Raw genomic sequence first — 17,376 nt, 5'->3', positions numbered from 1 at the left:
CTGTTTGAGACAGAAAAGAGGGACGCTGTCCTGCAGCATCTGTTTGAGACAGAAAAGAGGGACGCTGTCCTGCAGCATGTTTGAGACAGAAATGAGGGACGCTGTCCTGCAGCATCTGTTTGAGACAGAAATGATGGACGCTGTCCTGCAGCATCTGTTTGAGACAGAAATGATGGACGCTGTCCTGCAGCATCTGTTTGAGACAGAAATGAGGGACGCTGTCCTGCAGCATCTGTTTGAGACAGAAATGAGGGACGCCGTCCTGCAGCATCTGTTTGAGACAGAAAAGAGGGACGCTGTCCTGCAGCATCTGTTTGAGACAGAAATGAGGGACGCTGTCCTGCAGCATGTTTGAGACAGAAATGAGGGACGCCGTCCTGCAGCATCTGTTTGAGACAGAAAAGAGGGACGCTGTCCTGCAGCATCTGTTTGCTATTTGGACCAAAGACTGTCACAGATATTTCATATAAGTGTTTGGGAACTGCGTTAACTTGTGGAAAAAGGGTAGAATATGGGACCTTTAAGGAATAGGGAATATATTTATATATATATATTTATGCAGTACACACAGTGTCTACTACTATACTACTATTACACACACAAAGTATATTACTATTATACACTACTATACACAGAGTCTACTACCAGTACACACACAGAGTCTACTACTATACACCTAGTATACACACAATCTACTACCAGTACACAGAGTCTACTACAACTATATACTACTAGTATACACACAGAGTCTACTACAATACTAGTCCACACACAGACTGTTGGTTGAAACAAGATTAATTACCAGAGCAGAGAATCCTTTATTCAGGCAGACTGAGAACAACTTATTATTCACCAATAGCAGATTTAACAAAAACATAAATGAATATTAAGTATATTTGGGGTTATTCAGGTCAAATGAATCACTCAATATTTTCCTCAAAGTTTCTTCAACATGATTTGATTGTTTTCCTCTTGAGCCAGTAAAAAGAAATGACTTTGTATTATGTATGTACAATGTATTACTATTGTTGATGTCGTAATTTAATTTAGCAATTTCGTATTTAAAAATATTTTTCTTCATAACATGTCTCATTAATCAAAAAATTGTTTCTCAGAAATCATCTGAAAATTTAAGAGGCTTTAAAAAATAAAAATAAAAAGTCTTTGTGATCAATTTCTGGTGAGGTGGTAAATAATACATTTTAAATGGAGAATTTAACCTTGCATGTAGCAGCAGGCCTGGTTTATGTCTTCAATAAAAACTCCTCCAAATAGTCCTGAAATAAAGCGTTACAACATGAACGTGGAATAAAATGCATTATTCTTTATGATCAATATCCAACAAATCCATGTTGATCATCAGAAGAATGTGAATGTAACAAAATAGACATAAAGAGACGCCTTAGAAACACGGACGGTGAAAAACGAGGGCGTCGTTCCAGGGAGGAGCCTCCTTAAAACAAGATGGGGGGAGGGGAGGGGGGGGGGAGGGGGTTCCTGCTTTGTCTGAACGGGAGCCAGTGTGACGTCACCCTCGACTTTGTTTTGAATCGGCGAGGAACAGGGCGGAGCCGCCGGCATCAAATAGAAAAGCAGCAAGGAAAGGGGCCCGTCTCACACACACGCACGCACACGCGCACACACACACGCGCACGCCTCCCTGTGCCTCGTTGGCTGCTGTGAACAGCAGAGGGCCGAATGAGTCACAGTGGACGTGACTCCAGAAACACGTCCTGCAGTTTAATCCGAATAAACTGACCAGAGCAGGAGGGTCCAAAAGAGGATGGACCTAAAGAGTCCTTCAAATACTACAAGTATTTAAATAACAAATGATGGACCTAAAGAGTCCTTCAAATACTACAAGTATTTAAATAACTAATGATGGACCTAAAGAGTCCTTCAAATACTACAAGTATTTAAATAACAAATGATGGACCTAAAGAGTCCTTCAAATACTACAAGTATTTAAATAACTAATGATGGACACCTAAAGAGTCCTTCAAATACTACAAGTATTTAAATAACTAATGATGGACACCTAAAGAGTCCTTTAAATACTACAAGTATTTAAATAACAAATGATGGACCTAAAGAGTCCTTTAAATACTACAAGCTTTTAAATAACAAATGATGGACCTAAAGAGTCCTTCAAATACTACAAGTATTTAAATAACTAATGATGGACACCTAAAGAGTCCTTTAAATACTACAAGTATTTAAATAACAAATGATGGACACCTGAAGAGTCCTTTAAATACTACAAGTATTTAAATAACTAATGATGGACACCTAAAGAGTCCTTTAAATACTACAAGTATTTAAATAACTAATGATGGACACCTAAAGAATCCTTTAAATACTACAAGTATTTAAATAACTAATGATGGACACCTAAAGAGTCCTTCAAATACTACAAGTATTTAAATAACAAATGATGGACACCTAAAGAGTCCTTCAAATACTACAAGTATTTAAATAACAAATGATGGACACCGGTGTTAAAGAGTCCTTTAAATACTACAAGTATTTAAATAACTAATGATGGACACCTAAAGAGTCCTTCAAATACTACAAGTATTTAAATAACAAATGATGGACACCTAAAGAGTCCTTTAAATACTACAAGTATTTAAATAACTAATGATGGACACCTGAAGAGTCCTTCAAATACTACAAGTATTTAAATAACAAATGATGGACACCTAAAGATTCCTTCAAATACTACAAGTATTTAAATAACAAATGATGGACACCTAAAGAGTCCTTCAAATACTACAACTATTTAAATAACTAATGATGGACACATAAAGAGTCCTTTAAATACTAAAAGTATTTAAATAACAAATGATGGACACCTAAAGAGTCCTTTAAATACTACAAGTATTTAAATAACAAATGATGGACACCTAAAGAGTCCTTTAAATACTACAAGTATTTAAATAACTATTGATGGACACCTAAAGTTATTTAAATAGTAACTAATGATAGACACCTCAAGAGTCCTTCAAATACTACAAGTTTTTAAATAACTAATGATGGACCTAAAGAGTCCTTTAAATACGACAACTATTTAAATAACTATTGATGGCTAGCTAAAGAGTCCTTTAAATACTACAAAAAAAACATGATCATGAAGGACAAGTAATTATTGGGACCACAATTTATGGTGAGTAGATATTGTGTAATTATTAAATATTTATTTAATAGTTATTGCAAGTGCATAATATAAAGTTTATTAGTAAGATTATATTCCTCTTTTTAAATTTAATTACCCCCCATCCACGAAAAAATTGCCCGCCATGAAACCGGTCCGTGGCAGGAAAAAGGTTGGGGGCCGCTGCTTTAAATCATCAGGTAGCTGGTCCAGGTAATGCTGATATGCTAATATTCAGAGGTGGTCAGTAACGAAGTAACGAAGTAACGAAAATTTGTAAAGTAAAAGTACAAATTATTTTGAGGCTCTGTACTTTACTTGAGTAGATTTTTTTGTGCTGAGTACTTTTTACTTTTACTCCACTACATTTAATAAAAGGCTGTTCACGTTGTTTCCATTCATAATCAGCCAAAAAGAATGAATGGTTTGTCAACAGGAAGTGTTGCCGTCTGGCTCAGGAACTAGCTGGAGCCGCTGCAACTCATGGATGTGTCTATTAGCTGGAGCGTTCCTGACTATTGTCCACATCGAGGACAAAGCGGACGCTCCGTTAGAACAGGGCATGCAGGGCCAGGATGTAGCAGGTAAACTTGAATTGAGATATGATTAATGTTCGTGGTAAATAAGGCTGTTTATTTATTATTGTTTTATCATTTAGCTGCTATAAAGCAACAAATAAGTGCCTTTGATTTCTCTATTATAGCGCGTTGTTATTTACCATTGTTCGAGACTTTTCACTGCTTTTACTGGTCTTTTAGCCACATTGTGCGTTTTGTTGAACAAGGTGAGAGTCGGGCGGAGTCATTCACTCTGGAATCGCTTTATTATGTGTTGAACCCACTTAAAAGAGAAAAGTCGTTACGTTGAACAGTTTTACTGCCTCATAACAATAAACTGGCAACATTAGCACAATATACAAAAATGGAATATAGAATAAGGTGCAAAAATAAATCCCCTTTTTAATTCATTAAAATAAATAAAAGTCCAAATTAAGTGTCCTTTCGTCGAGTGAAAGAGCGAGAGTTCAGTTCTTCTACAAATCTGTTTTGTTTTTTTAAGATACAAAATTCTGATTCAAAGTACACAGAACGATTTACTTTCAGTACTTAAGTATTTTCTACAACAAATACTTCTTTAGATTTACTTGAGTACATTTGTTTGGCAAATTTTACTTTTATTGGAGTAGTATTTCACTAGTAGTATCTGTAGTTTTAAATGAAGTACTTCAACCAATGCCATAATATGTTATGGTAGCTACTCTGAAAACTCTAAATTGTGAAGCGTGTGTTGCGTTTTTAAACACTTTTGTGTAATTCATAGTTTATTTGTTCAGCATTGTAGCGCTCAGCGACATATTTACGTTTGTTTATGAGAATAAAGTTTTTATATACACACTGTTCAGGTGGGATGCTGCGTGGCCGTCGCCATAGCAACACAACAACAAAAATCCCGCTCATCCATCATATCAGTTCTACTCAGAAAGTAGAATAAATTACATTTGTGTAGGTTTGCTTTACATTTGGTTTTATATTTTAATACTTTGATTCTGTCTGCAAACACAGACCTACATTTCTAGTCTTTCATACCACTGTTCACCCTTTTTTCTAAAGTAATTAAAAATACGTTTTCAATGCCTACTATGGTAAAATATGTGTAAGATGAGCAACAGCTAGAAATCCCGTTGTATATGAAATGAACTTGATTCCGCTGGGGGGGTGAATCCGAATGCTGATTAGTGCTGCTCGTGAACGTTCCGGTTGCATCGGACACATTCCTGACATTCCATGTGCATCAGGAAGAACGAGGAAGGAAAAGCAAGCGCTCAGTTCTGGTTGGAAAAATGCACAATCCTTTTAGAAACAATTAAACATGTCAAATATAAAAGACGTGGTGCAACTCGACTCGGCCGGTTTATCGTGGGGGGGGTCAGGTGACCCACAGCAGCAGCAGAATCAGAATCCGTTCAGGGGAATCCTCTCTCCATCGCCAACATTTAAAACGTGACACTGACACGGAATAGTGACGGAACCAGGCCGTTAAACGGACCGGCTGCCACGCCCCCCCCATCTGAACACGGCATTCACCCCCCCAGGACCTAATCTTACATTAGATTAGCATGCTGCTGCACGCCTCAAGCTTCCATACGGGTTAATCCCTGAAGGCGATCTCACCCAGGACTCGTCAGGAAGCACGCCTAAAGTAGCGGGCCGGAAGCTGTCAGGCCCAACCGACACACACACACACACACACTCACACTCACACTCACACACACACACACACACACTCACACACACACACCACCAGACCACGTGAGGGAATGCCTTGGATGTGATATGGCACACCCCTGACTTGCACACACCCACCTCTGGGAGAGGAGGAGGTTGTGGGAGGAGGGGAGGCATAACAGCACTGGGGGAGGGGGCTCCTCTCCCTCTCTCTTCCTCTCTTTCCTCCTGCTGCAGTTCATACATGACTGCGTGTGTGTGTGTGTGTGTGTGAGTGTGGGTGTGGGTGTGCGCAGGCGTAGCACATGCCTGTGTCAGTCATGTGACCAGCAGCCAGCGCCTCCATTTTAACTGTTTGAGCTGCTCGGAGCAGGAGGAGGAGGAGGAGGAGGAGGAGGAGCACGGTTCTACAGGGCGCCCGCCACCGCCCTGTAGAACCTCGCATGCTTTCAGGTAACATGCAAACCAGGTACACAGAGAAGGAGCAGCGTCCTCCAGATGAGCAGGACGTCCTGGAGGACGCTGAAGGACGTGTCTCTGAGCAGGACTCGGATCAGAGACACGTCCTGGAGGACGCTGCTTCTTCTCAGTGTTTTGACGGCAGACGGACGGATCATTATTCCGTTTTGATTCTTGCTATTTGCACAGATTTCCTGTTTAAGCTGTTTTGTTGTTGACACAAGTCGTGTTGGTTCATTGATTTTGGATTTTACTGCATTTGAAGCGTCTGTTGAATCATTGTTTTGCTTTTTGTCTCTTGTTCAGATCATCTCAGAGACTGTAGATTCCGTTCATAAATCACCCCCCCCCTTGCATTTGTACGTCCATAAATCTGCATATATATGACACAAAACTTCAGGTTAGACATGTCTTCACCTCCACTGATAAACTACAATTAAAATGAGACCCAGCAAAATGTAATAACACCACAATATGTAATAAAGGAGCAATATGGAATAACACCGCATTTTGTAATACGTTGTTACATATTCCACCGGTTAGTACAAAATGCAGATTCTTCATGAAAAATTTTAATAATTTGGTGCATCAAAATTGATGTCTTAATTTGAGAAAAACATAATAATTGGAATAATTAGAACATTGATTTTAAGCATTCGATCATGACTCCTAACTGAGAATTCATTTTAATAACGAGTCAAAACGTATTCAACTGTTCATTCTAATAATACAAAGTGTGTTTGAAAGAGACAAAAAGGTCACTAAATGCACACACACATCTGGAATATGTTAAACAAATATTATGTGATTAGAACTCAGAAAAAAGACAAAAATAATTATAGAATAGAAAAAACTTTATTCCACTTCTATTCTAGCATAGAAGTCATTTTATTCATAAAAAAAAGTTTACATCTGCATTTTGTAATAACCGGTGCAATATGTAACAACTTATTACGAAATGCGGTAAACTTTATAACATATTGCGTTCAAGAATCTTCTTGCGGTGTTATTACAAAATGTGGTGCTAAATATAGTTAGTATTTACACCTTATTTTTATTTTATTTGACTAATTCATTAATATTTATGGCGCAAAACCTTCAGGTTATTTTAAACGAGTTATACTCGTGTGTCAAGGTATTACTGTATTTTAAACCTAAATGTCTCTCCTGTGTCTGGGATTTTTCATTTTGGATAAAATGTGTGAATATTTCTAGAAAGATTATTTAATTTTCAGGCTTGACTAAGTTCAACGTCACACGTTAAATATCCCTCTGGATCATTCGTGGGATGTTCCTCTCATCTCCGTGCACCCACTTTCAACATTCACTCGCTCATTCACAGGCAATATGGGAGGGAAGCGCCTTGCCTAAGGACACAAATCGGGAATCAAACCGCCAACCTCTCGATCATAAGACGACCCTCTCAACCACCTGTGCCACCGTCGCCTGTATGTGTGTGTGTGTGGGGGGGGGGGGGGGGGGCAATGCATTTAAAAGAACAGGACGAAGAGGGAGGGAATGAAATCAGGTGGAGAAAAAGAGATGGCGAGAGGACAGATGGTTTAAACCAGAAAGAAGAAACAATCAGAAAGATGGGGAGGAGCGGGGGAGGGGGTCTTCTTAAAGAGACAGGACTCCCTTACCCTTCACCTACATTCGGCCTCTGTGAGTCTCCTCGGAGCGAGGTTGGGTTGAGAATTCTCCTCTCGAGAGGATTGCATTCACTGATCATCCGAAGGGTCAACGTTAACATACTGCATTTGAGGCATATATATATATATAAGACACACTGTATATTCTAGCTCCCATAATGCAACACTGCAGCGTTGGTAAATTCCCAAACCTGCACACAGAAGTTAGACAAACCTGTGCTATTAATGTGCAGGCAAAACCTGGATGGCATCAGAGTGACATCACAGGGGTGGAGACTCATTAAAGCTCCTTTTTTGAGGCTGAGGTTACCTCCCGGCTGCCGGGACACACCCCAACCAGGAACACCGACTGAAGAGCGGCGCTCGGCGTGCCGAACGTGCAGCAGAGACAGTTTGGTGGTCGAGTTCGGACCGGACCTGCGGAGTCACAGCTGGACATCGCAGCCGTCCGCGCTGTCCTGGCCATTGAATGGCATCATTTTCACAATTGAGAAGACAGTAGAAGATGACAAAATGTGTCTACTAACTGGAGACATGCCAGTGGACACACCTATTGTCTGTCCAAGGTGGTCCAGAAACAAGTGTTGCTGCTGCAGCCGCTCTAATCGGTCCGCTCGCCTGCAAAAGTGCAGTAATTGTGCAGCGAACATGGCACAGCACCAGGAGGAGGAGGAGAAGGAGGAGGAGGTGGAGGAGGAGTCACGCATGCGTCCTGAGCAGGGAGGAAGGAGGATCCTCTCATCTCGTCGCCGAGCGACCGCCTTCCTGGCTCCTCGCTCGAGCCGCAACCGAATGATTGGTCGCACCCCCCTGGCTTCCTCCGCCCACAGACTCCTCCTCCTCCTCCTCCCCCTCCATGAGAGGAGACAGAGACCCGCCATGGCGTGCTGCTTCTCCTCGGAGCCGCCGTGTGGGAGGCGCGCACACACACACACACACACGCATGCACACACACACACACACACAAGCTGAAGCTGAAAGTTGCAACACACTTTACATCATGCAGAAAAGGTTGGAAGTGAAATTTGGTGGTAAAAATGAAAACATTTGCAGGAAAGCTCGATTTGGGGAGCAGAAGCGTTCCGGCTGCGGCTCAAACTCTGCTGAAGTGTCCTTGAGCAACACGCTGCCTGGCAGCTCCCCGGCTTAAGAGCCCTGCGTCGTACAACACGGGAACGGCATCCTCCATCACACGGGCGCCGCCCCAGGCGTCGGTGGTCGCCATGCAACCGGACCAGAAGGCTGGAATAAGCGTCGGGGGTTCGACCAGTTATACACCGTGCCGCACGCCGCTTGTTCCGTGAACGCCGTGTTTCCGTCGGAAGGACGTTCCCAGCAGCGCTTATCGGGATAATAAAGATTCTTTAGAGTCTCTGTGGATGGACACTGAGACAAAGTAAAGCCTCGCTGCTGTCCCCAATATAAAAGATCTTATTCTAAGGTATGGCTCACGTGGGCGGGGCCTCCGCTAGAGCGCGCCGGGTTAAATACTATTTTTATTTATCTTCTCACGCCGTGACGTGGTTTGTGCTCGAGTCCTACATTTAGAACGTGGTGTAATGGTCTAAAGACACGACTGTTTTCCGCGTCTCCAGCTGCTCACAGATAGCGTGAGTATTTTGAGACTCGGCGCTGACGCGGCTGTAATGTCACGCTTTATGAAATGACGCATCAGCGATCAACCAGCCTCCACCGTGCTCCGCTTCCCCATGACGTCACTGTGCCTAAACCCAACCGCCCCCCCCCCCCCGATAGGCTGGCCCTCGTCATCTGACTCCAGGACTAGAGAATCTGGATCACATTAGTAGTTTGTAATTCTAGAGCAAATGTTTCATGAATGGTGATTTTCTCCAGGATCCAGATCGGTTATTTAAAAATGAAGATCAATGGAAAAAAATTATAAACATAAATAAATAAATAAACTCTTAATATAAATACAAACATTTAAAACAAGTCAAAAATGTTCACTATATGTGGAAATAAATATATAAGTAGAATTAAATATCAGTAAATAAATAAAAGCTCTCTGCGTACTTGTTTTTTCATGCTGCAGATAAAAAATGCAGCAAAAAGTGTATTCAAATGAGGGGGCGGGTCTTAAGTGTGTCTTGGGTTGAACTGTTCGCCTATTGTTTAATCAACAACAACAAAAAGTAAACTGTAGACCACGGCTTGCATGGAGAGCGCCAGCGATGGACGCCCAACTTGAGTCGTGAGTCTTCACACAAGTCGGCATCCGATAACGAGATCCTCGAGACCGGCGCCATATTTACTGCCAGGAGGACCTCGTCCACAAATCTGCGTGTTATTCTACAGAATAAATGTCTGACATCGCAGGTCAAACCTCACGATGAGCAACACCGGGAAGAATTCCTGCCCTCTTGCTGGAGCGGCAGCAAAGCATGATGGGACCCCGGCGTGAACGCTTTAACGCTTTAGTTTACTAGAATGTAGGATTTTAGTTTTTCTCTTACAGTACAATCCGGGACCCTGTTTTTGGAGCTGTGTCGTTGTGCTTTTGCAGATGACACGTTTGTATGAAATCCAGAAGCCCCCTCCTCTCCATTGTTCACGAGAGCAGCGTTGTGGGTTTCCTACTCGCTAGAGAAAGGAGGCCGACTCCCCCCCGACTCCCACACCTCCCCCCGCAGCCCTAGACTCCTTCGGCTGGAACACACACACAACAGCGAGGACTGCCCCTCCCACACAGATACGCAACAACGCTGAGGTTTCACGTTGGGAAAACATTATCGGCCCTAAAACACAGATATTACTAAAATACTGTCCTTTAAAAATACAAAGAATGAACAGACTTAGTGAAATAAAGAACAAGGCGGAGCCGTCCTGGTGGTGGAAACCAGCATCCAGGAATAAGTCAGTTAGGGTTAGGTTAACAACAAGTCAGTGAGGGTTAGGTTAACAACAAGTCAGTTAGGTTAACAACAACTCAGTTAGCTTAATAACAAGTCGGTCAAGGTAACAACAAGTCAGTTAGGTTAACAACAAGTCAGTCAGGGTAATAACAAGTCAGTCAGGGTAATAACAAATCGGCTAGGTTAATAACAAGTCGGTAAGGGTAATAATAAGTCGGTTAGGTTAATAACAAGTCGGCTAGGGTAATAACAAATCGTCTAGGTTAATAACAAGTCAGCTAGGGTAATAACAAATCGTCTAGGTTAATAACAAGTCAGCTAGGGTAATAACAAATCGTCTAGGTTAATAACAAGTCGGTCAGGGTAATAATAAGTCAGTTAGGTTAATAACAAGTCGGCTAGGGTAATAATAAGACAGTTGCCGTAATAACAATTCAGGTACGTTAATAACAAGTCGATTTAAATCCAGTTATTTACATGATTTCTTTTTTGTCTTTTAAAAACAAAAACACGTGTGTTTGGTGAAATAAGGCGTGGCGTGGATCCGCGTGACGACAGCGGGACACGCCGGACACGTTTCATGCTCGGCGTGGACGACGTTCCCAAAACCCGGTTTACGCATCACCTCGCTGAATCCACACACAATCACAGGAACTGGAGCGAACGTGTGAAGCGGGGGAGGGGGAGGGGGGGGTCCGGGCACTCAGGAGCCCCCGACTGGGGCCGACACGCGGCGAAAGGAAGCAGCAGCCTGAGCAGCCCCCGCCGCCCCCACCAGAGCTTCGCCATTTTGCCCTGCGTGCTTGACGTGGGCCGGCTCCTGTCTGCGTGGAGCTGCGGGGGCCCCCCCGAGGGCCTCAGATCACCCACAATGCCCCCCCCCCCCCCCCTTCTTACAGCTCGTCTTCAAGGTTATCACAGACTAATCTGTGCGCACACACAGAATAATTTACAGAGCCGCTGGGAGCGCAGCAGCGATCCCAGGCGCTGCCATGTTGGACCGAGGGGCCCGTCCCTCCACGTAAAACACGACCTCCGAGCTTTGGCCTCGCCGTCGGGCGATATTTAGCGGCAGGAGGGCCACGCCGTGTCGTAACGCTGTAATGACGCACGTCAAAACCTGATTCTACCGCGCGTTATGATTTATTTATTTAAAGCCAACCGGTCTGACGCTCGTTTTGAGCAGGAGAGAGAGAGAGACACACGGTCCAAACGGCGGACCACGGAGACCTACGCCCCCCCTCGTATCCGTGTCAAAGGTTACAGGAATAAAAGACGATCCAGAGCAGCATTAAAGGTTTAAGTCTCCCAGCGTCTCCCAGCACAGAGCAGCTGATCAACGCTGGACCCAGTTTGTCCTCGGGACAGCATAAACTGGACTCTGAGACAAAGCGCAATACTTTTATATTGAAATGCTTTAGAAGCAGAATCACAAGAAATCTCTGTTCAATGAGCACATATTAACCCCCCCCCCCCCTTAAACTCTAACAGCTGACTACAGGAATAAAAGCAAGGTATAAAAGATCAAACAGAATTATCCTCAAATCTCAAAAGGTCCGGATCAGGGTGGAAATAAATGAGAGAAAAATACGTTCAGAGAATCACATCAATAAATAATAATCATCATAATCAGCAGAGTAACCTGGAGTCACAAGCCCAGGATGGATCTGATCCCAACATGTTCACACACACACACACACACACACACACACACACCTACACGCACACACACACACACACACACACCTACACACACACACACACCTGCTTCAGATTACACCCGTTTCAATTAGAACGAGAGATTACTGAATTATAAAGTCCAGAAAAGCGTTTCAAGAGTTGCAGTATAAACACGACAGGTTCGTATTACAGGACAGGATGCCCCCCCCCCCCCCCCCCAGCTCCGTGAACCCTGTCACCTGCCCCCCAGGTCCAGAGCCCAAACAGTCAACACAAGCCACGTGAGCTCGGTTCTGAGATCCACTCCATGCAGGGGAATTATTGTGGGGGGTGGGGGGGGGGGGGGGGGGCGTTAGTCGTTACCTTTGCTTCTTGGAGACGGAGTAATCCACCTCGATGCATTTCCCATTCAGCTCCACCTTACCTGAAACAGACAACAAGATTCAACACATGGGGGGGGGGGGGGGGCTGGACGTGACTCCGCGGGGGGGGGCACGGCTGGGGTCACCCACGAGGCCGTGGACTACAAGCCCATGAAATGAGGACGAGCTCAGTGTCCACGACGTTTGCAGGCAGGCGACGTGCACGTCCGTCCCTTGATGTGTCCCCTGGCGCGCTCCTGTCCCCACGGCGACCGTGTGGGTTTTACGCGTGGGGCCTTTTTAATGTTGGGTTTGTTCAGAGGCGGGGGGGGGGGGGGGGGGGGGAGGTCTGACAGGCATGGCGGACCTCGCCTCTTCGTGTATTGAGCAAACGGTGAGAATGGATCCACGATCAGACGGCACGGCGCGCGCGCGCGCGGCCGCTCGGCGTCTCTCTCGGGCCTGGTTCGGTCGGTCCACGGGATTAGATGTGTTCACGTCTCGTAGTGGACTGTGGGCTTAAAGGGGAGGGGAACCAGCCTGCGATATGAGTGTAGGCTGCGCAATGTACAGCGCGCAACGCGGCAACACGCACGCAGGCCCGTTAGCCCGAAACGCGCACGGACTTCATGCGAGCAAAAAGTTCTGGTGTGCGCTTCCCGTCCGCCGTCAGCCCGAGCTTTGGGTCTAAAGTGTGCGTCCCTCCCCCAGCAAAAGTTGCGCGCCCCCAGGACGCACGGCGCAGAAGACGCCGCCATTGATCTTACATCAGTAAAATCATCGGACGAGTTCCATCCGCCGCGTTCATGTTGTACCATCAGTGGAAGTCGCGCGCGTGTGTGCGTGTGAGTGTGTGTGTGCATGTGCGCGCGGGCCGTGGATCTCCACCGGCTTCCCCGCGGAATGAATGGACGCGCGGCGGAACTCCACTCACCGGAGAACATCTCGATCGCCTTCATGGCGCACTGGTCGTCCGGACAGTCCACGAACGCGTAGCCGGTCTTCATGAGGAACTGTCCCGAGTAGGGGATCTTGTGCTCGTCGAAGGTCTTCCCCAGGTCCTCGGCCGTCACGCTGTCCCCCAGGTTCCCGATGTACAGCTTGTGCATGGCGGCGCGGGGCTGTCCAAGTCCAAACAAGACAAAAAAAAAAAAAAGCCCGAAAAACGCACGAAATAAAGGAACGGAAGAAAAAAAAAAAAAAGAAGAAAGTTTTTATTGCGGCGCAACAATTCTGAATTCTGCTGAGAAGAAAGAACCCCAAAAAAAAAGCGCACGGAGGCTCGGGTGCGAGCAGGAGCCGAAGCGTCTCCGGTAAGGTGCAGCCGGGCCGGGCGGAGTGGAGCGGCAGCCGCAGCCTCTGTGGCACCGACTGGACGGGTTCGGGTTCGGGTTCGGGGCCGGGTCCGGGTCCGGGTTCGGGTGGAGGGCTGGGACGAGCGATGGCGGGATCCGACCGGGAAGCGTTTCCTTTCTCTCTGCTTTGCGACCCTTCCCTCTTTCAGATCCGTTCGTTACCGGCTGGGGGTGACCCCGCCCCTCCAGCGACGCCGATTCACGGGTTCCTTTTCTTTTCTTTTTTTGCAAAGAGGAAACCACGTGGTCTATTTGGAGTATTTCATAGAAAAGGAGGGGTATTCGCCAAGGAGTGGGCGCACGAGCCGAGAGCTCTGTTGGTGCCTTCTGGACTGGACTCGTGCACATTCGTGCACACTTGTGCGTGCGTGGTGCAGTTTGTGTGCTGTGTCAGGGCTTTTATGAAACACGGAGCGGCCACGCGCACGCGCATTGCGCGCTTCTGCTCGGTGAGGCTGGACCGGACCTCACCGGGGGCCGAAGTTTTCAGCCTGAACTTTACGCCCCCCCTTGAATGAACGCCGTGCGTCACGACGCTAAATGGGTCCTGGGGCCGCTTGCAGGCGCGCTGGGGCTCCGGGGCCCCCGTTTGGCCCCAGGGGCCGCTGCTGCCTGACCGTCTTCCCACGCCCGGTGACCGACTCCGTGGCTCAGCGGTGGCGGCCGCCCCTGCGCGCGGCGCGTCGGGAAGGTCGTGGCTTCCACCAAGACGCAGCGTCGGCCTCACGCCACGCGTGCTCACGTGGGTCCACGTCATGCGCATCCCTTCGATTACAAGTGACGCGCAACTGCCAACGGCGCCGTGCACGCACTCCACGCCCCTCTGCGTGGAGAGGCTTCTCAAAATGGAGGCAGTGTGTGACGCAGGCCCGCCTCTCCCACGCAAGCACGCACGCACGCCCGTGGCGCGCTGGGTGTCCGGGGGCCGTCTATCTCCGGGCCTCCTGTTCAGGCAGAAATGTTAACAAGTTGGGATCCTGTGCCACGCAGCGCCACGCAGCGCCACGCAGCTCCCACGGTGGAGCAGCGTGGGGGCTGCGTGGCGCTGCGTGGCGCTGCGTGCGCCCACACGGCTAGAAAATGGCTCCTGTACACAAAATGGAACCAGCCTGAAACTGGTAACCAGTAGGTGGACGGGGCCCATCACGTGTGTGCGCGTGTGTGCGTGTGGGGGGGGTTACGTAGCATGGATGCACCACCTCATTCGCCCACAGCTACAGCAGAGTCCGGGTGAACCTGGCGCAGCGGTCAGCACTGTGCTTCAGGGTCATTCCTTGGTTCGGCCTCCTCGGTCCTGGCGAGGTCTGTGGAACCGTTCTGTCCTGGACTGTTCTCAAGGTGGTTTTGTTTCAGACCTCAGATTGATTTCTCAGGAATCCCAACAGGGAACCTCATGAAAGGTTTCTTCCTCCCTCAGCACCTCCTCCTCCTCCTCTTTACTACTCCTTATCCCCTCCCCCCAACAACAGCACCCCCCCCTCCTCTTTACTACTCCTTATCCCCTCCCCCCAACAATAGCACCTCCCCCACCTCCTCTTTACTCCTCCTTGTCCCCACCCCCCAACAACAGCACCTCCCCCTCCTCGTTTTTACTACTCCTTGTCCCCACCCCCCAACAACAGCACCTCCCCCTCCTCCTCTTTACTCCTCCTTGTCCCCGCCCCCCAACAACAGCACCTCCCCCTCCTCCTCTTTACTCCTCCTTGTCCCCGCCCCCTTAAAACCTGTGGCTTCCCCCGTGCGTTCCTTCCTCTGTTAAACACGACTTTATTTCCATTTTCTCTCGCGTTGCTATGAATGGAGGCTTATTTCTGATTCAGCTCGCCTCTGATTGGACGGCTGCTTGTGTGGATCCAGGCCTTATACTCATTAAACCCTGCTGTAATAATGAGCCCGTATTTATTCCTGCTCCCTACGTGAACTACAATATGCCGCCATGTCTTTAATATTCAAACGCATCAAAGGAGGCAGCAAAATACAAAGAACAACTTTATTGAAAGAATGCTGAACAAGCAGTATTCACTGAAACGGTGTTGCAGCGTCTGGGTGTTGTTTTATTATTTAAATAGTCTTTAAATGTGTGAAATAATAACCCGGTAATAAACGTTTATAGATCATAATGGTATCAAGAGACAAGGGAAGACAGGAAAACGCTGATATGAGGCTCCCGGGGGAAAGCATGGATACGATTCCTTAGTTTAAATAGCAAAGGATGTGGACAGACAGCTTTAGTAACGTCTGTCCACATCCTTTGATGTCCTCTGCTTAGATCACAGCGACGGTTGCTGTGGAAGTCGGACGAAGACGTCTTTCTGTAACCTTCTTGTCTTACTACTTTGTAAAAAGAGCATCAATATTGAACGTCAGCTTTGAATTGAATAATCCAACGGTAAAGCGGCAGGCCAGGAACACACCTGGAAGCAGAGGGGGGGGGCTGAGGGGGGGCTCAGGAGGACGTCTCTCTGGCATCTTCATCAGTACCTCAGCATGGGGTCACATCGTCTTCCTCTGCTGCTTCAGAGCTCCATTGTTGTCTGATAACTACTAAAACACATCAGTCAGGTTCGCTGTTGCCATTGGCAACATGGCACTTTATTACAATGAGCACACACACGCGCACACACACGCGAGTTTACTCTGATTCAATCCCTCAAAGACTCAAAGACTCAGATTATTCTGCCTCTGACAACAAACTGCTCCAGGATCGATGTCCAGACGTTTGTCAGCGCAGCTTTTACAGCTTTGTGTTCCAGCGTGGATCCTCTTCAGAGTCCCTGGAGGTTCTGGAGGTTCTGGAGGTTCTGGAGGTTTCTGGAGGTTCTGGTCAGCATCAGCTGATCCATGCATGGATGCTTTCATTTCTGTCTTCTGGCTCAGAGCTCAGTCCTCTGCTGCAAAAAAATTACATCCGTCCTATTAATTCAATCTGTTTAACTTTAGACCCGGTTTTGGTCAATAAAGCGTCTTTTCCGTGGCATTGACTCGGGGAATGTTCTTTATCTTTCCCACTTCGGTTGGTTTTTTTGGTTTCTGCATGTCCATGACAAGACAAGGTGGTGGCTTTTTGGTTTTGCTTTGATTTTGTATCGATTATCTTTGTTCCTGCGTGATGATTGCATTTGAATGGAACTTTTCCACATTATTAGATGTGTTAATTTATTCTCATCACAAACTTTGGTTCATACTTGTGATTTTTCTCATTTACAGTTTGGCTTTATCTCTAACAATTATTAAGTTACAACCTTTTAAAAAAGTGATATCAAAACTGAATATTTTATTGTAATTACTGTGGCGGCTAAAGAGTTAAATAAAAAATAAATAGTTATTTAACAGCATGTTAAGGAATAGTTACATTTATTTTACATTAGATTACATTACATTTAGTTACATTTTTTACCGTAATGGTTTACATTTGGCCTTTGGAGGGCAAACATAATGCTAATGTGGCCCTTGGAGAACATGAGTTTGACACCCCTGTGCTAGACACGGCGTGTTGTGAGAGACGGACCGGAAGCGCCTTTAACCATTTAGTTTCTATTTATATGCATAAAAGACAGACAGAAGAAAACGTCAAAGGAAAGATCGATGCACTAAAACTTGACAAATTCATTTGTCA

The 17,376-nt window shown here is 46.2% G+C and overlaps 1 protein-coding gene across 1 annotated transcript in view; it reads right to left on the bottom strand.

The window, feature by feature from the left end:
- Window positions 1-13,514, bottom strand: part of igf2bp1 (insulin-like growth factor 2 mRNA binding protein 1) — a 29,708-nt gene extending 16,194 nt beyond the window's left edge. The window contains exons 1-2 of the mRNA XM_068749641.1: window positions 13,340-13,514; window positions 12,407-12,467 (exon numbers count right to left, since the gene is read on the bottom strand). Coding sequence (XP_068605742.1) covers window positions 12,407-12,467; window positions 13,340-13,514 — 236 coding nt within the window. The remainder of the gene's footprint in view (window positions 1-12,406; window positions 12,468-13,339) is intronic.
- Window positions 13,515-17,376: the final 3,862 nt, after the last annotated feature.

Source organism: Brachionichthys hirsutus, chromosome 16 (genome assembly GCF_040956055.1).
Source record: "Brachionichthys hirsutus isolate HB-005 chromosome 16, CSIRO-AGI_Bhir_v1, whole genome shotgun sequence".
Lineage (NCBI taxonomy): Eukaryota > Metazoa > Chordata > Actinopteri > Lophiiformes > Brachionichthyidae > Brachionichthys > Brachionichthys hirsutus.
The sequence above is the reverse complement of the archived record's forward strand: the minus strand, read 5'-3'. Positions and strand labels throughout refer to the sequence as shown.